Below are 19,812 nucleotides of genomic sequence, written 5' to 3'. Positions count from 1 at the left end.
CCCAGGGCCTTGGCCTAAGTAAGGGCCTACGTAACGCCTATCACCTATACTTTTCTGTTGATCCCGGCCCGGCCGGTTCTGCACAGCGCACTACCGCCTTGGGCAGCCCCTGAGTCTGGATTGGGGATTTAGACATTTAGTCAGGCATTTAGAGCACTGAGCAGGCCTCCTTGCTGTTCGTGAGCAGGGGCCAGGGGGGCGGATGACCAGGCGTCTCCGACTGGTGCTGGAGCGAGGTGGTGGTGGTGGCTGGCTCAGGCTGCCAGGCTGGCCTGTGCCTGCGAGCAGGAGTCCGGCTATGCTAGCAGTACCACTACCTACCAGGCCCGGTTCTAGAGGGTGGGCCAGGCCCACCCAAACATGAGCCTCCTTGGCCCTCTCAGTGAATCTGCCACCGATGTACAACAATAAAAACTGTTAAGATAACTTGTGATTTACGATCCTGCTGCAGAGCAACCATTGTCTGTTGGTAGTTCATAAATGCAGATTAACGGAATTTTGTGGGAATAGCTCAGTGGGTTACTACCTCTGTCACAGATATCCTTGTGTTACTTGCAGTTTAGAAGTTACTATCATAACATAAGACAGTGACCTATGAACTGTCATTAAAGAACTGCATACAAACTTCGCTTTTTTGTGTTGTGATGTAGTTAGAACTTCTCCATTCTTTCATTATTCTACTGTTACTAAAAAGAGCTTGTTTGGGCAGTTATACATTTTCATCAGTAAAGCCAACCCTGACAACTGAAGTACTCTTTAAATCCTGAGTTTGTGCTTCTTGCGACCAAACCCATGTAAAATATATTGCCCACCAGAATGGATGAAGTGATTTCTACACCTTGTAATCCTCATTAGCTTATGTGACATTCCGCGTAAACTGATTTATTGTCTCTGTATAATGTGTGCTGTTATGTAAAGTACTGTGACACCCTACACTCATATGAGTAGCACAATACAACAAATGGAATGGATAGGAGAGAGGGGCAACGGAGAGATGAGGGGCACTAGTGGAGGGTGGCAGTGAGGGAATCCCAGGAAGAGGTCATGGGGTGGGGGAGCTACAGAGAGATGAAGGGTGTGGGTGGCAGTGAGGGAGTCAGAGGAGGATGTCATGGGGCAGGGGGAACTACAGAGAGATGAGGGGCACTAGTGGAGGGTGGCAGTGAGGGAATCTGAGGAGGAGGTGGGTCACGGGCTGGAGGGGAACTACAGAGAGATATGGGGCACTGGTGGAGGGTGGCTGTTAGGGAATCCGAGGAGGAGGTCACGGGGTGGGGGGGAAACTACAGAGAGACGAGGGGTGCTGGTGGAGGGAGCAGTGAGGGAATCCGAGGAGGAGGTCACAGGTTGGAGGGGGAAACTACATAGAGATGAGGGGCACTTGTGGAGGGTGGCAGTGAGGAAATCCGAGGAGGAGGTCATGAGGTGGCGGGGAACTACAGACAGATGAGGGGCGCTGGTGGAGGGAGCAGTGAGGGAATCTGAGGAGGAGGTCATGGGGTGGGGGGCTACAGAGAAATGAGGGGCACTAGTGGAGTATGACAGTAAGGGAAGCTGAGGAGGAGGTCATGGGGTGGGCGGGAACTACAGATAGATGAGGGGCACTGGTGTAGGGTGGCAGTGAGGGAATCTGATGAGGGGGTCATGGGGTGGGGGGAACTACGGAGCGATGAGGGGCACTGGTGGAGGGTGGTAGTTGGGAAGTCTGAGGAGGAGGCCATGAGGGGGAGTGGCTACGGAGAGATGAAGAGCACGGTTGGAGGGTGGTTGGTAACTTATCTACAGAGAAAGAGGTCCAAAAAGAGATCAAAAAGACTTTTGTAACAGCACTAAAGCTGGCCCTGTCATGGCCTTTCTGTTTTTGTTTATTTAATTAACAGTCATGTGATTAGGACAACTGTGGAGCATACTTTAACATGCATGCTGATTACATTTACTGCTATATTCAATGTTTCAAGTTTGAAGGTGATTTTACTTTTGTTTTTTACTGGGAATAATGAAAGTGGAACTGAATGGTGGCTGATATGGGGCTGGGTCCCAAGGTCAGCTGTGAGATAAGGTGTAATTGAGAGGGGTGGTAGAAAAGTGGATAATCAAGTCTGTAAGGGAGAGCGCTGCACAGTCATGGGTCAGGTGGAGGTAGTAATGAAGAGGGTTTCTCCCTGAAGGCTCGCACTGAGGGAGCCCGAGTAGAGTCCCTTGCTAGATACTCCCACCTTAGAAACCTCCTCTTCCCATCAAAGGGACAATACATGTAAGAAAAGCACTTTTTGAGAGTGATAACATTTAGAAAGAGACTTGGAAAAGAGTGAGTTTTACTGTACCTTGTAAGACTAAGGAGAGATAAAAGGAGGGCCCAGAAGCAGGCCTGCCCTTGTTAAATATATAAGCGATAAATCGGGCCAGCAGCGACCCACCCGAATGTACCTATAGCCCACCCAAAAAAAAAATCCTGGAGCCGGGCCTGCTACCTACACCCCCCTTTTGCAGGCAACCCTTTGGTTCCTCCTTCCACCGGCGGAGTCCACTGCTGCTGGAGCGAGGTGGTGGTGGGTGGGTGGCTGCCTGCCTTCCTGGCCTGCTTGTGCCAGCCTGTGCCTGCGAGAGTCTGGCTATGCTAGTGCAGCAATGTGGATACGTGTGACTGTGCTCCCTTTGGTGGCGCTGTTGTGCTGCTTGACTCTTGGGGGGCTCTAACTGGGGCGAAGGTTGGGGTCAGCAAGTCTGCTTAAAATATACATTTTCAGCAAAAGCCCCAACTTGGAGCTTGTGCTGAAAAATATACTTGAAGCAGACAACAGGGCTTTCTAGAGTTGTTTTTTTTTTTTTTTTTTAAGTTTTTCTTACACGACTGAGTCCTTTTGTTTTGTTTTCCACTGGCCACTGCCTGGTGTTGCCACTGGGCTCTGGCACTTGCGCCGCTTAGGCTAACGTGGGGGGGCTTTTTTTTGCTCATGTTCAGGACAAAGGCTGTGTCCTGAACATGAAAGTGAAGTCTGTTATTTGGGACGGAGTCCAAGCCATGTGGATTACCGAGTTTAACAGAACATACTGCCAACAGGTGACAGTCAGCCTGGTCAGCGCCGCGTTCAATCCTTACATCAGGGTGGTTGTTGTTGTTGTAGTGTAGTCCGCATTTTTTCCTGAATTAGGTTAGATGTTTCAATTCGGTGTCAAATTATTGTGTGGTGCACATGGATTTTTCTTGTATCTAGATGTCATTGTGATTGTGCAGTCAGTATTCACGCTAAATAACCGATGTAGTGTGCTGAGAGACAGCGCATCTTAACCGGCTGCTAACACGGTGCCTGATTTTGTATTCGCTGTAGGAAGTGTGCTTCGTATTCAAGGCACACAGCGACAAGATGATGAGCTGCGCACAATATTTACATGCCTTTACTTATCTCAGTAATTTCAGCATCGCATCGACAATATCGGCGAGTGACCTCAACATAGAAGAGGGCATTGCATTGAAACACAGACATAGGCAAGTCGAAGGTGGCAGCTGCTTTTCTTTAAAGATGGTGTTTATTTTAGGGCCACACCCTTGCAGCAACATTCTCCTCTCGCTACCATTATGGGGATACATTAAATAAAAATAGTACTAGACAAATCACATCTCTCTGGAGAGCAGCATTTTATTAAAGCACTCCAAAGTGTGCCCCTCGTGCACGTTCTTATTAATAAAGTTTTCACCAACTAATGCGAACAGAATTTGAAGCTAGCCTACAAGAAGTGTCTTATGGGCTCCAGGATCATTCGCGATTCTGATATAGGATTGTAATTTAACATCTTATGGTGCAGGTTATAGAGTAAAGGGCTTAGCGCTGCTACCATCTTCTTCAATGTAACTTTTGACCTCTAATGGGCCTTTGTACCCTTGCATCAGTTCCATCTGTTGAAGGTCGCCCTCGGTGCGTTCCCTATGCGCTGGCTCAGTTGCTTCATGAATCGTGACCTATATTTTGTTTAATTTTCCGGATTTCAGGCCGGATTTCACAAGAAAGGAGTTTGCGCTGGTAAAATGCGCACTTGCGTGTTCAGTGCTAGTGTCTCTTTTGAAAGTCGCCTCCTGCTGCTAGGGCCTGCTCTTTTGCTGTGTGAGGAAACCGAAACGGCCCCAATCAGTTCTGCTTGGCTAGCGAGTTAGCACTTGGCAGCCATGTGCCAAACAACACTGACCCTGGCGCACATAAACAGACACACACTCAGGGAGGCGGTGACGTGCTGGTGGGTGCAGTGAGGGAGGTTTGGGGGGGGGGCAGGGCGTGACTATACCAGCAAGTTAAAGCCGAAATTGGTCGCTTCAGTGTTGAAGGGGAGGAAAGAAGTAATACCTTTCCAGGAAAGGTATTACTTCTTTGTCATGATGAAACCAATTGCTATTGGACACTTCTCCAAGTAGCTGGGATCGCGCACTTCTATACGGTGCAGCTTTTTATGCGGTTGTACATTCTGAAGCAGCGCATTGATTCAACAAGATAATCTGCGACCTCCCCCAAAACAGTGGCTTCTATTTCCGCGCTGTGTTCTTTATCTCGCAAGTACTGCTACCTCACTGAGGTCGGAAATCAAATATGTAATCACACAAATATGCGAAATCTATAGCAATTTTACACTGACTCACTTCTTGTGGCCTGCCACAGAGGCATTGATTGGCACAGGTACCGTACAGTAGCAGAAATCACGCAGTCTCGTAGAAATAACACCGGCCTTCCGCATTGAAGTTTCTACCTAACTTTTCAAAACATTCCCATTACAGTTTGCATTGCATTGCCTGCTCAACAATCTCGTTGCTATCTCTGAATAAATGTAATACTGATCTGTTGAGAATGGGACCAGATTTACCATACCACACTAAATGTCCACCACTGTGACCCCCCCCCATGGCACAAGATCACTAAATTGTACTGATAAAGGAGATAATTGTATGTTATGGTTACAAGGCCAGTGTCATATGTTGAAATCCCCCAGTGATGCAATTAAAGCCAGGAAATGCTGGAGAGGAGGGAAAGGAAAGGGGGGAATAATGGAAATTTGGGGGGAGAAACTTGGAGGAGATAACGAGAAAGACGTCCTGTTCACTCATAAGCTTGATAAAGGATCCATTTTGCCCTTTAGCAGCAGGTCTATGTACACCATAGTACCCCCTAGTAGTGGTTGCTCACTGCGCTTGCTCGATACACACCATGTGGGGGCTGGTCTCACTTTTACTTCTCTCTGATTTACTACTTGTGCCTATTTTTGGTGCTCTCTGAAAGAATGTCTATGGGTACATATGACTGGGTGGGTAACCTGGTGCTCTTGAAGGTCATCATCTACTATTTACTGTGGTTTGAAAGTTGATACAATTGAATATGTAATGAAAAATGTGCTGTAAAATTCACAATTTTGGTCGGTTGTTTTCCAAAATTTTCTTGGGGGGAGAACCCCCCCAAACCCCCTAATAGCAGTCAGGCTCGCTCGCTGCGCTCGCTGGACGGGGGCTGGTCTGCCAAATTTGACGGGGGCTGGTCTGCCAAAATTTGCCAGGGCTGATTTCATTTCCCAGTCCGGCCCTGCTTTCACATCACAAACCCTTCTGCACAAGACCAAACACAAAAGTTTAGCCAATTTCCCTGACAATCCAGCAGTTTGGCAAGCTCAACTATGCCCTGGAGGAGCTGATACTGCAGGTGGGAGTTGCAACGAGACCCACCCCACCACCACCATGTAGGCAGCACAGGAGAAGGAAGCGTGTTTTTCGCCAGCGAACGTCCCTCAATGACCCGATGGAGGATGAGGTCATCAGATACTTTAGAATCAGATGGGAGTCCATTATAGAACTGCTGGACCAGATAGCGCCAAGACTTCAGTCACCAGCTGCTGGACACACCAACATGTCTCTGCAGATCAAGCTGATGGCAGTCCTCCGCATGATGGCATCTGGTTCATTCCAGATCCCAACAGTCAGGGTAGCAGGAATATCGCAGCCATCTTTTTCTGCCTTCCTATTCGCTGTCCTGGATGCCATCATCCGCCTTACACCCCAGTATCTCCGCTTCCCCAAGACACAACAGCAGCAGTTGGAGGCCTAGCAAGGTTTTTATGCCATTGTAGGATTTCCACATGTGCTTATTGCCATGGATTGCACACATGTGCAACTGGTTTCCCCTGCAGAAACATCACACCTGTACAGGAACTGGACACATACCTACTCTATCAACATCCCGGTCATCGTGCACCATCTGGGGATGTTTACCAATGTGCTGGCAAAATACCCGGGGAGCACGCATGATGCCTACCTATTCAGGCACTGCATCATCAATGAGCTCTTCCAGAATGGACATATTGGAATGGCCTACTTGTTGGTAAGCAAATCTGAAGGACATCACAGACCTACTAACAGAAAGAAATGTATGACTTAACAGCCATCTTTGTGTGTCGACACAGATATTTGACGTCCCGAACGTGAGGTTGCACCCCAACAGTGCGTTAAATATTGAATAAAATGAAGTTATTTAAAAATACCACTTTGGAGACAGCATAATATCTAACCACCTCGAGCAGATGGCTGACAGCATCATCATGTTTGGACTGCATCTATTTACAATCAGAAGGAAGCAGCTTTGTTAATATACGATGGATTTTGTTGACACTGATTGATTTATTTATTCATCACGAGTGATTTTATATATTCGTTCAAGTTTCGTTTTTTGTCCATTTTGTTTTGTTACATTGTTTTTAAACCATTTATTTCTATTTGTTTAAATTTGGTCGGGTTCATTGGTTTTGTTTACAGGGGTAATGCATCATGGGAAAATGAGGCACCAGTCCTTTTTATTAGCGAACAGAGGACATGGCAGGTCACGTGGTTTGTCTGAATCAGGGAGATATAGGGAAAACGTGTGTGCGAGCAGGCTTCAAATAAGGCCTTAATAGGCGGGAAGTCGATGACTCCCTGAACACGGAGAATGATATGCACACTTGAAACTGCTGGTTGCGGTGTAATGAGGTAAACGAACATAGTGGGCTCTCTATGGATGTTTGGTTAAAGGGTGGGAGATTATTTTCCTTTGTCACTTTTGTGTTGTAGTTTATTGCAATTGTAGTTATAATCATGAGGGGAGAGAGATGGAGGGGGGTTATGAAAAATTAGGGGATAACTTTTCTACTTTGTTCTGTATTACTTATAGGCTTCGAAGGTATAGCATGGTTGTTTATGCAGTTCTTTTTGATTTGTTTCAGTACCCCTGACGAAGAACTTAAACGGTTCGAAATGCATTGGGTTGTTTTACAAGTGCCAGTTCGAAGGAATGTTGAAAGCACATGTCTATGTTTAAGCGTATTGCAGCATCAGACATTTGAAAATGCAAAATAAAACATTCTAACTTTACATCGCTGTCTCTGGAGTGACTATAAAAGCTTGGAAAACATGGATTATTTGACATCTACATACTTTTGGATCACTATTGATTACCACGGAGTACTTTGGTTAAAATGTAGCACATTTTCAGAGGAGAGTTTCCTCAGTTAGCAGTGCAGCAGCTGGGGGCGGAACAGTCGCCTTCCTTGGCATTTTCATTCATACATATGCTGTGCAGGGACGGTCACAGCAAGCTGCTAGCACGCACGTATTTGCAAAATAAGCTTAAATTGAATCTCACATGAAGGGAAGGTGTGCACTCGCTACTTGACATTTGCTTTCGACAAAGATAGGGCCATATCTATGAGGGGTGGGCCTCATACTTGCACCATGCATCATGGTACGTATGTAATGCAAACCTCCAAGTCACATATGTTAAGACAGGCAAAGTGACTTTGTGTGACTTTGAATGGCATAAAGATCTAGACCAATATAATACTGCGCAAAATGCAGTGTAGCATCACTGTGTGCGCGAGAGCGGTTCCCTTGGCGGTGTGTGTGTCTCCATGCAGCTCCCATGGTTCATGAGGCATGTCATGCATCCTACACCAGGTAAACTTTGAAATATGTTAAATCAATTGGTCTCCCCAGGTGATGTGTAGCAAGGAAAATAACTTAAGTGATCCAAGATACTCCCGCTTCCTATGTGTGCAGCATTCTGTGACACACATAAATAGACGATCAGGCCTATGTGGGATCATCAGGTGCAGGAAGGTGCCCATCCTGCACACCGACAATCCCGCATGCAATGCAGGCACCCAAGCAACATTGTGCAAGTGTGCCTCTGTCTGTGATAGGCAGGCCATTATGTGGCAGTGCAGGGTGAAATGTTAGGAATATGCTGTTTGGCCTAAATACTGTGCACTTCTGCCCCTTCTCAGAGGCACAGTGCAGCGCTGATAGGTGACTTGCTGCACTGCATAGTACCACATTCGGAAATAGTGGGCCCAACGCATTGCAATCTATACACAATTATGTCTCACATTGACATGCACTCACTCATCTGCCACTGGCAGTAGCTACAGAACATCAGTGAGCAATAATGTCATTTTAATCGGTGTGAATGGATGGAACCACATCATCTGCAATGTTTAACGAATCACGATGAAAACCATGTGGTATGCCAGACAAGCCAATATGAGTACAAAGGCAACACAAGAGATAAGTGTGATATGAGTGTCCTCAATGGCGTACCTGCTCTTGGTATCAGTCAAGGATCAAAAAAGGCAGTGGTCTGAGAACAAGTACTGTGGAAGGGAGCTAGTGTGTCACATATGGCAGTATACTTGTAGGTTCAACATATTTTCTCGAGTAACATAGGATGTATTTGAAAAGGTCATGTGTGGCATGCTATATCCGTGTAGGCCCCAGACATGTGTAAATGTTAATACTGGATAACATTGTGGCACCAACAGTACAAAACACACATATGTCTCTGCTATACTGACAGTCTAGGTACACACATAGGCTTACACCCACATTGACAGATGCAACCAATGTGATTGTTCACTTGTTCTGTGGTGTAAGTTGCCCAAATGAAAATCATATGAATCCAGCAATGTGAAACTCACAAAGTCCAACACAATACTGGCAAAAATGTCACACATCAGTCATTAGCAGAGAATAAAGTGCAACCTGAACAAGGCACCACAGTGTACTCTAGATAACCAATCTCAACATTCATCTGCCACAGCAATGATGACAGAAGCACGGCATAGAGGTACACAATCCTGTACAAGTCACTGTCATACACAAACATGTGAATAACAAAGTATTGTGTCCTGGTCTGTGGTAGACCGAAACCTGTAAAAACATCAGTGTGTCCTGCTTAGAGAAGTCCCACATTACAATATCTATGTGTCAATCCCAGAACACCATGACCACATGTCAGATCAAAAGTAACAGCTGCAGGCTGACAATTAATTGTACAACTATGTTTGTAACGCACCATATGCACGCACCAAATTCCCAGGCTAAAATAAGTGAATAAATCAAAGGCTGAGTCATCGTCAGGTAGGACAGCTACATCATCTGTGAGTCCACACGGACATATGTATGTGTGAGTGTCAAACATGTTGACACTGTCACAGCCTATATCAGGGTGTAACCAAAAGGCCAACAATCAGATCAACATACTGTTACTTTGCACATGCAGTGTGTGCACATAAACCTAGATTGGTAATGAACCTATCAAAATACCTATCACAGAAAGTTATTGGCCAAACATTAATGTCTCCATGTAGAAGTGTCCAACATTTCAGGGCATGCACATCTTTCGCTATGACACAGAGAACTAGGACTGGAAGAGGCATGTGCAATACAGTGGATAAAAGTATATGTAATATAAATATATTTACTAATACTGTAAGAAGAGTGTAGGAGTCATTCAGTGCACATAACAGACATGGACCGTAATTTGGCTATAACAATCCCCATAATCATTTACCATATTATCTTTTTCTATTTTCAGCTGACCAAGGATATGGTCTTCAGCCATGGCATAACCCCAATTGCATATATCCCCACACTGAGCCGGAAAGGCAGTATAACCAGGCACTGGCCAAGACCAGGAACATTATTGAAAGAACGTTTGGTATGCTGAAGTTCTGCTTCCGATGCCTGGACATGTCAGGGGGGAACTCGCTATACCAGCCCCCTATGGTGTACAAGATCATCCTTATATGTGCTAACTTACACATCATGTGTGCGGACAAATGTCTTGTGGGACGTGAACCATGAGGAGCAGGAACCAATGGATGAGGAGGATGGAGGAGAGGTCAGCACACGATGGATGGTAAATGGCGATGCGACCACATTGTGCAGAATTTCTTTGCGGAAATTTCAGTTTACTTGATGGGCAAAATCTCTGATATTCACTGATGTGTGTAAAATTAAATAGATATATGTACACATTCTTTGTGTTAGTAATTTTCTGCCACAGTCACTGTAAACTTCAACTCACTCACATCTCCTCAACATGAAATAGTCCGCAACATGCAACAATCATGTTGTCAGACCCGTTTAGCAACATGGGGCTGTCTCTCCTTATTCAAACCACCTATACAGAAATGCGATGTGATGCAGTGCACTGCATAAAAAGGAAAAGCCAGGCATGCCACATATACACATCCAAAATGATCAATTCTGTCTTCATGCACTTTATCAGTGCAGTGCAAAGATGCATAGCTAGCAGACTTGCTGTATTCTGCAGCAGCAAAGTGTGTTTCAGATGGCACTCAGTGAGTGATGAGACACAAACCACCAAATATGTCCATTCCTTAAACACTCAGCTCAGTGAAGTGTGTCTCACCAATGTGGTAGCATGTACAATGGCAGCACCATGCTGGAGCTAATATAGCACATACCTTCACATATCATAAGTGACAGTTTCATGGACAAAGGCCAAGAATGATGTATACAAGATGAAACTGTTTTGTTACAGAATGCATACATGCATGTCTGGGGTACCTCAAAACACTACACATGTGACTAAATTCCTGACCTAGTTGTCATATATACCCCTTCAGGACACAGTTGTCAGTATACACAACTCACAGGCTTTGCACAGTCATGTGATGAGAGTCAAAGTCCTGTAACACGACAATATGAGCAGATGGCTTTGCATTGTGTAAAACTACCCAAAGAAGTAGGACAATGGAGATGTGTTTAGGAAACATCACAACACCTGAAGAATACAGAGATCTCAAGAGTGTGATATGTCATGTGAGACGTCTGGCAAGACCATATGGTTACACACACACATTCATTGAACATGGTATAATGGCGGAATTCAGATAAACCCTTACCTCTGCATGACTAGAGCACTTTACTCCTGCTCTGAGCGTACAAGTGCTTAGTTGATAGATTAGCAAATCTTGCATCATTCCAATGGTGAAATGGCATTTAAGTGTGTGGCATTACATAGGCCCGTGTCAGGGAATGCTGTCTTCTTGGACCAGGAGGCCCACACAAAGACCTGTCCTCTGAGTAGATGAACTGCTACTGCCTTTCACAAGACTGAGACAGACCGAAAGTTGTTTTGGCAGCATGATGTTTACCGAACAGAAGTAGGGAACATGATAATGTGACTCTGGTTTGGTTCACTACAGTGAGGTCTACTGGAATGCTCACCTCTCATAAAGGACTGTTGATGTGTGTCACACTCACCCTTCACCAATATGATGATGTTGAAAATGTGTGCATGATAAACCAATGTTCAAAATGCAGGTGACTGCAAGAACTACACAACCTATGGGTTACATTATTGAACAGTGTGCACAAGGTGAATGTGTGTGTGCTGGTAGTGTGTATCCATCCTCACACACTCAAGTGCAGTCAAAAGGGAGTGTAGTACCAATCATTGTGTGGCAGCTGAGTGTGTGTGCTGCATGTTTTCATGCAGGCTAAATCCAAACACATGGGCATCACAGCATAGCGGCACAATTGTCCTGTGACAGTAAACAGATGGGTAGCATATGAGCAAAGCCACACCATGCAGTGTCAGTAAGTCCCCCTACTGGAATGTTATGTGTGAAAGCAAAAGTGCAGAAATGTGCAGCATGCAATAGTATACAATGCTTTTCTGCCTTTTCCCATTTGTCAGTGCTATTTTACCGTGGTGCTTTTTACCGCGAATCGGTAGTGGGGCAGGGAGCAGGGTAGGGAAGAGGGGATAAGGGGGAGAGGGGTGTAAAAAAATAAGATGACTCACCTGGTGGCTTGCCGGCCACCTCAGTCCTCTCCGTCCTCTGCCTGGCTTCTCTGCGAACAGGAAGCACCCAGGCTCCCTAAGCCAATCAGTGGTCTGAGCATCGTGGTTCAGTGCTCAGCCAGGGAGTAGGAGCTTCGGCATGTTCTCCACCCAGCCTGTAATGCAGCCTGGGTGGAGAACATGTAAAGTGCGCATGAAGTGCGAGACGGCCGGCCAAACAGTCATTGAGCACTTAGAGAGTGTCACCTAGCCCTGGCCCGCCTGCAAACTGGCTTAGCACAGAAAAATTAAAAATGATAATAACCTTGCATTATCATTTTCTTTTTCTTTTTTTGCAGTGCTGAATGCCAGTGGGCGACACTCCTCCACCTTACCTTAGGAGCCACCCCTGCTGTTTTGACTGGCTAAGCCCAAATCAGCCAATCGTGCACCATGGTGCAATGGTGCTTCATTTGTATGCAGACATGTAATTGTTCATGAAGGTGGGCCTTCTGGATAAGCGAAATAACCTGTGAGGCATAGCCCACATTGTAAGCGTGCTGCAGAATGCAGCACATATTTTAAAGCTTAAGTAACAAGGGGACCCTAAGGTAGTACACCTTGTTACCCCAATCCTGGGAAGGTTGTACTTACTGGGGCATTCCTAGGTTCCCCTAGTTTGGCACGTCTGGGAATGAGTCTCAAATCATGGCTGTTGCATGGGTTCACCCATGCAGTGGTCATGGAACCTCTCTCTGGTTCAGAGTGAGGCAATGCAGTGTTTTTTATCTGCATTACATCACACAAGATGAGTGAGCCCTTACAGGGCAATGCAATGTGTACTTTGGTTGGAGACATGGTATCCTAATAGAAGTGCATTGCAGATGTACCTTGTTGCATTGTGAAACAGCCACACAACACAGGTCATATGTATCCCCGAGTGCAAAAGTGCCTGGGCCACTTAATAACATGGAGGACCTTGCCTAGCTCTGTGTGTAAGACATGGATGACTCACAAAACCATGCAGCAATTTTGATTTACACATGATTCTGTCCATAAATCCAGCAAGTTGGGTGGGACATACACTGTAGTATGGTTGAGCTAGCCTGCCTTGGTTCCTCCAAGTGTATGTTGCCTCTGTAACACAGGAAAATAAATGAATGAATAGAAGCCTAGCCAGATTTGGAAATGCAATTGCATTGCACATAGGCCCCGGGAGCCATCTTCATATGCACATCCAGGTGTGTGCCCTGATAATTAATGGCTGTGACAACTGATGTGTGATCCTACAGCTCATAATGTAAGTTTTTCTGTGCTGCCATACTGCCTACTGTTTCCAGTCACAAGATGATAGGAACAGTACATGCATTCCTTGCTCCCATGCTGACTACGTGGCCAATCTGTTACCCCACCTGTAAATACTGCCTCACCTGTCATGAAGTGTCTGCCACATGACAGACGTACAACCACCCTGATTAACCACATGGACACTGTGCTCTGTCACACACAGCTGCCAACTGCTGCCACCCCAGTCCTAGCTCAATGACTGAGTGCCCAAGGTGTGTGATCCAGCATCACGCAGACTTCTATATGAGAAACAACACATTAGGCCAGGTGCGTAGGTCACAACCCTCGCATTGTCCCTGTTGTGTGGTACATTGCAACACTTACGTTTAGCAAAAGTTATGCATCCAAGCCAATGCGTGGAAATGACAGCAGAAGTGCCAATGCGTCATACACCCAGGAAATGACGCAATGGGTGTTTCAGGCTGCAAACAAGGAAGTGTGAAAGTTTGTTTCACTTTCACTTACAGTCTGTTAGTTGTGCTGGTTGCTGGAGGTGTTTTGTAGAGTGGTTTGTGTTTTTTGGTGAATTTTGGTGTTGTCAGGGTCTGCTCTGTCCCTGTCCTGTGCCAATTGTGTTTACTGTATTTTGCAGTTGTAATTTGTATTGTTTTTGTCATTGTATTGTTGGGTGTTTGTCCATTTAGGGATTTACTATTTTAATGATATGAGTTAGTTTAAGGGGTGTTTGTATTGGATTTATGGTCTATGGAGTGGGTTGGGCCTTGTCGGGAAAGGGTAAGGGGTAGAACCTTTTTGAGGTTGAGTTTGGGTTCCTGCTATGGCTGCTGGCACATTATGTGCCAAACATGATCACTTCAGGGGGTAGGGTCAGCCAGGCCTATCCCGCTAAGGAATAAAAGGAGTGGTGGGACAGGGTGCGGTGGCACATGTATAATATGTTTGGGGTCGACCGCATCCTCCACCAGCTGAAGCACCGATGAGCGGTTTCGGTATCACAAGAGGCGGATCTCCCACACCACCTTGGCTTGGAAGTTGGTGGCCCCATAGGTATGCATGTATGTACCATCTGCATGTAGTTGTGTGTCTATCACTATACATTCATACAGCATTTTTACATATAAGGTGCAGATCATTCGAGGGTAGGATACAAAAAGCAAGTGTACACCTGTCCAATAGCTCACCTCTGTCCCAGGGGGCTGGTCAAGCTGTTGTGTTTTAAAATTGATTTATATGCATGTATTTAACATGACATGATTTCACATATGGTGCTTGTTAAGAGCATGAACGGTTGATGTTGAGATACCCTGCACTGGTGATGTGTTAGAGCAAAGTAATGATCAATCTCCTATTATGTTAACCTTCTAATGGGTGCTCCATTGTTTAGCACACATAGAGAATTGGACACACACCGGGCAATGTAATCGCTTCCAGTAGGTGACCATTTCAAGCTAGGAATTTGATACTGCCACCATGTTGCAAGGTAGCATGCTTTGCACCTACTCTGCACACCAGTAACATGAACAGTTTGAAAGTGACCGTACAATATTACACACGGTATATATCTGTCCTTTACTACTCCATCTCTACGTTGCCATGCACTACGTGTCCAGCATCCTGAATATACCAGATCGTTGTGATGTCATAGTACTGTACATCATATGTAGACAGTGTGTATTTGCAATATTCACAAAGCAATGTTCACTTTTTTTGTCTTGTAGGTGATCCTGCACCATACACCAGGGGTGAAGTGGATACCTTCAGGGATCCCAATGCTACCAGTAAGTGTAAATAGTATACGGTTGTAGCTCTGTAAAGATTGTGTGTGATCTATGATAGTCGTAACATTATGATGTGTATGGAGTTGCATTGTTTACTTGTAACCAATTTACAGTAAATGTAAAATCACAGCTGAAGTTGTACACAGTTACATTTTAAATAAACAAGGATGTAAGTCAATGTGCATGTAGGGGCAATTTATGTAGGGCCACATGAATCATGCTTTTTTACCTGCTGTGGTGATGTTTGCCCACCTACTGTTTGAATGCTAATGGCACATGTACCATCACCTGGCACTAAATCTACAGATGGTATGAAGTTCTATTGTCTTACACCCATAACATGGCACAAAGGTAACAAACTACGGTTCAATAAAATGTTGCAACAAAGTTGGATGAGCTATGCTGAGCTTGTCTGGACACAGTATACTTGTCTATGTCCATATTGGAGCATGAGCCAGGTGCTGGTGAGGTGTAACACAGACAGCATTAACAATAGTCAACATTACAGTGTAATCTAACCATATATACAGTAAATGTGTTTTCAAAATACAACCTATACTATTGTTGTTTAGCATAATACTATGCACATACATGCTGCATACGTTTAACCTCGCTACCAAAATGAGCTCAGTGTGAAAGACTATAGGTATGATGAGACATTAATGCTGATCAACAACTAAAATGTTTTGTGATCCATACCTGTATCAGTAGCTATGTGTGAATTCAAATTCAGATTCAGACAAACTTACGTGACCATGTAAGCAGGCTAGCCATCACAAACCAACAATCCTTCCTATGATAGATGCTGCAAATGTTGTGAGGGGGCAAAGTTATTCCTAATCATTGATTTAGAGTCATGAAAGCAGACATATGGTATCTCAACGTGGGTTGCTGTAATGGTGTAAGTACATTGTCAGTGGCAATCATTTACTCTGTTTCACCACTTTTGCCGCAATTAACCTGAGGTATAGCAGCTGTAATCCTGCCTCAGGGGTATCTGAGCATCCCTCAGAGTAGTCCATATCATACATTTGTGAAATGGGCTGACAGAAGAACGATTACACAGATGCCATGGGGGATGTAAGGATGTAGGCTAGCAACTCAATTTACCCATGGTGTTGGACGATTCATCATCATACTGCCTGTCTGATGCACTTTGCGAGTGCAGATGTCCACACGGCAGGGTATGAACATATGGCTTGGCAGATCATGACAGGATGTAAGGAATCCTACATCAGTGCAGACAGATTTAGTAGGAGTACATTCGGTACATGTCACCAGTCTGCTCATGGAAATGCAGTTAAATGCCTTACTCATGGCCTCATATACCCAAGGTCCTATTTCACTGAGACATTCACAGGGAGTTGTTGATTTTGATGCAGTGTGGAAAGGTCCACATGCAGGTCTGCACTGTATCAGCAGCATACAGCCCATCACAGTGCTCACATACTGGTGGCGTTACTTCTTCTGGCTAGCAGCAATGCTGTCACCCTTGACTCATGGTGGAAGATTACCCACTAGATAACGCACTAAGTACTTGTACACATGAGAATTTCAGCATCCATACACACACTCCTGACATGGATAGCCTTATTGTTAATGTTCATCAAGGAAAGCAGTCTAGCTGACGTGTGTACGGACACTAGGCTATGTTAAGGTGACCATGGTATTGCTACAGCGGCATACCATAAACTATATGTCAGGGTTCCATGTATTTTTGCCTGAGTCAATATTAGTGAATTGTCCAACAGGTCTGTTTTACTGGAGGTAGCTACCCACCCTCCATCTATGTTTTGACTACCTGGCACATAGTCAGTCAGTACATTAATGTGTGTTGCCTTGTGCATTTGCCAGATGAGTTAACCAATGCTGAGGCACACTACTTGTACTAGCTTGACATAACTCATTTCACATAGGTTAATGACCAAAAAAAGACCCAGTTACATGCTGCAGTACCAACACCAAAATGTCCATATGCGGACCATGTGTTTAATTTTGTGTGGGCACAACATCATGATTGCAACTCAGTTTCTGGAATGATATGGTTATGAGTAAATTTGTGTTGAGACTGCCATATCGTATGCCTACACTGCCAACACTTGATTACGTTTGCGTTTTTTTATTAGGAAAAGTATATGTTAAGAAGGTACATTGTTCATATCTCTTTCCCAATTTGTGGTTTGGGGTTAACCTGCCACAAGTAATTGGCAGACAATGTGAGCCTATTATTGCAGACCTCATGTACAATTTCACCTTTAGCTGATACATATTTCTTTTACCTCCCCAGACAACATGACAGCAGAAGAGGCACAGCAGCACCACATAATATTGAAGTGGTACTGCCACATTTGGCACGTCACAAAGACATGCAACAAGCTGGACAAGCTGTATGAACAAGGAAAGGCAGCTGCTACATGGAATGCAGGCAGGCGGGATCAACAGGGACATTCAAAAGCCAAACCACATCAGGCAGGTGCAAAACAGCTGACGGTAGTCCCTCAGGCCATTCCAGGACCATCGTCTGCCCATCTGGTGCAAGCAACACAGGCCATGGACACAAACCCTGCCATAGGCTCAATATTTGAGGCACAGGCACTAAAGGACCTCCAGCAGCTCAAATTAGGATGGCAGCCATTGAGGGTGAACTCTCAAGCCCAGACCTGACTCTCCCTTAGGCTTTTCCCTTTCCCCATGTGTTTACTTGTTGTTTATTAGGGATAGCAATTTAAGCATAGTGTAGAATAGGTTTAGGATAGGTATAATATAGGTTAGTGGAAGTTTGGTAAATATTTTCTAGGTAGTAGTTTTTAGATGGGTATGTTTTTAGTGTGTGTTTTAGGGGGGAAAATAATTTTTACAACATAAAAAATATATACTTGTTTGGATTTATATGTTTAGGTAGTCTATGTTTAGGATGTTGTTGTCTTCTAAAGTGCGCTGATGTATGTGTATTATAGGGGCTTGGGGTTAGATGTTTAATATGTCATCTCTGTTTAATATGTAAGATAGTTTAGGTTAAGTTAGGATATTGTAGGGTAGAGTTAAGGTTAGTTAGGATAGCCTAAGTAGGTGTAGGTAGTTTTAAATTGGTATAGTATAATGTATTGTTAAGTATAGTTAGTTTACGGTAGAACGGTGTAGTTAAACTAGATTTGCGATATATATAAACCATTTTTCTACTTTCACTAATTTGTCATAATTTTTAGGTCTCGCCTGAACCAGCGCATGCGCTGCTCTGGCGAGGCTTTTAGTAATTGGGGCTTCAAAAAGCTCACCACACGCTTTTGCTTGTGGCCTAGAGCTTGCGGTTACGCACGCGGATATGAGCGCAGCTGCCATATGGCTTTCTCGTCATGGCTCATTGAGCGCATCGCTCGGGGGCACCCCACGCGATCGCTATCACTTTCACTTAAACACACCTCTCTCCTCGCCCACTCACTCGTGTGTTTTCAGTCGCAGTTGCAGTGTTTTTTCTTTCCCCTTCCACCTACAACTCAGATTGGGTACTCGATAGAGTAGAAGGCAAGAAACATCTGCTTGCGCCGCTTTTGCAGCCCCACTTTTGCCGATACTGCGGACAGCTTCACTCCCTGGAGTGCGTTTCTCATGAGGTCACTGCCCTGTCCCTGGTGTACATTGTTAAACCAGAGGCATATGTAACCACGTTTGATAAATTCTTTTTAAATATAATGGAAAAAAACAATGCTGACATACTGGCACGAACGTCAAGCAAAAATTAATTTACAGAGTACCCGCTTCGATGCCCCCTTTAAGAAAAAACACAGATTTTTCACAATCGCGAACATTAATGGCAGCACCATCATTCTGGAAGTTGTTGCAGCACCATTGACTGCGGCTAACCCTATGTGTGATCTTGGTGTCTGTGGCGCTGACACTCGGTGATCTTCGTCTAACAGTGTGTGATCTTAGATGAACACAGAACCTCTCCAGCCCAGCACAGTGCTCAGAGAACATGCAGGGTCTCCTCCAGCAAGCCCCCACATCGACCCTAATGTTACTCAGTGGTGTAGCAGATACTATATGAGGCTCTGCCACCGTGTGTGATCCTGGTGTCTGTGAATCCGACTATCTAATCTCTAACAGTGTGCTCTGTCACTGTGTGATCTTGGTGTTTGTTGCTCTCAGTTCGTGATATCTATGCGTGTTATACCATGCCTGATCTTGAGTTCTGTGCAGCTGATGCTATGATCCTATCCTGTTGACAGTATCTGTGATCTTGGTATCTGTTCGTGGTCTTCGTCTAGCAGTGGGTGATCTTGGCGTTTGTGACCCTCACTTTGAGTGTCCTTGTGTTTTCTATGTAGCTGACGCTGTGTGTGATATTCGTCAGTTGTGCTCTAACACTGTGTGATCTTGGTGTTTGCACCTCTGTTTCTTGGAATCTGTACAGCTTACAGTATTCATCAGTGAAGCTGACATAGCGTGTGACCTTAGTGTATGTGCAGCTAACACACTACATTTGATCTTGGGCTTGCAGTGTGTGATCTTGAGTGTCTGTGACTCCCACTGAATATACTCACTTCTATTCAGCTGCCACTCTGTCTGATCTTGGGCTGAGATCTGCGTCTGGCTGTGTGTGATCTTGGTCTCTGTGACTCCCATTCGGTATG

At 44.9% G+C, this 19,812-nt stretch overlaps 1 protein-coding gene across 3 annotated transcripts in view; it reads left to right on the top strand.

Annotated features, from left to right (window-relative positions):
* The window catches only part of TMEM235 (transmembrane protein 235), a 633,876-nt gene that overhangs the window by 306,992 nt on the left and 307,072 nt on the right, over positions 1-19,812 (top strand). The window contains exons 4-6 of one of the 3 annotated variants that reach the window (XR_014966598.1): positions 9,876-10,199; positions 15,122-15,181; positions 17,469-18,208. The exons of 1 other annotated variant lie outside the window; for it this stretch is intronic. Coding sequence is in view for 1 of the 2 variants with exons in the window: in XM_085617477.1 (XP_085473603.1) it covers positions 9,876-10,144 (269 nt within the window). In the remaining variant the exon portion in view is untranslated. Of the gene's footprint in view, positions 1-9,875; positions 10,257-15,121; positions 15,182-17,468; positions 18,209-19,812 lie in introns of those variants that run through there. One more of the 3 variants, XM_085617477.1, reaches the window with a different exon arrangement.

This window comes from Triturus cristatus, chromosome 7 (assembly GCF_964204655.1).
Source record: "Triturus cristatus chromosome 7, aTriCri1.1, whole genome shotgun sequence".
Taxonomy (NCBI): domain Eukaryota; kingdom Metazoa; phylum Chordata; class Amphibia; order Caudata; family Salamandridae; genus Triturus; species Triturus cristatus.
The sequence above is the reverse complement of the archived record's forward strand: the minus strand, read 5'-3'. Positions and strand labels throughout refer to the sequence as shown.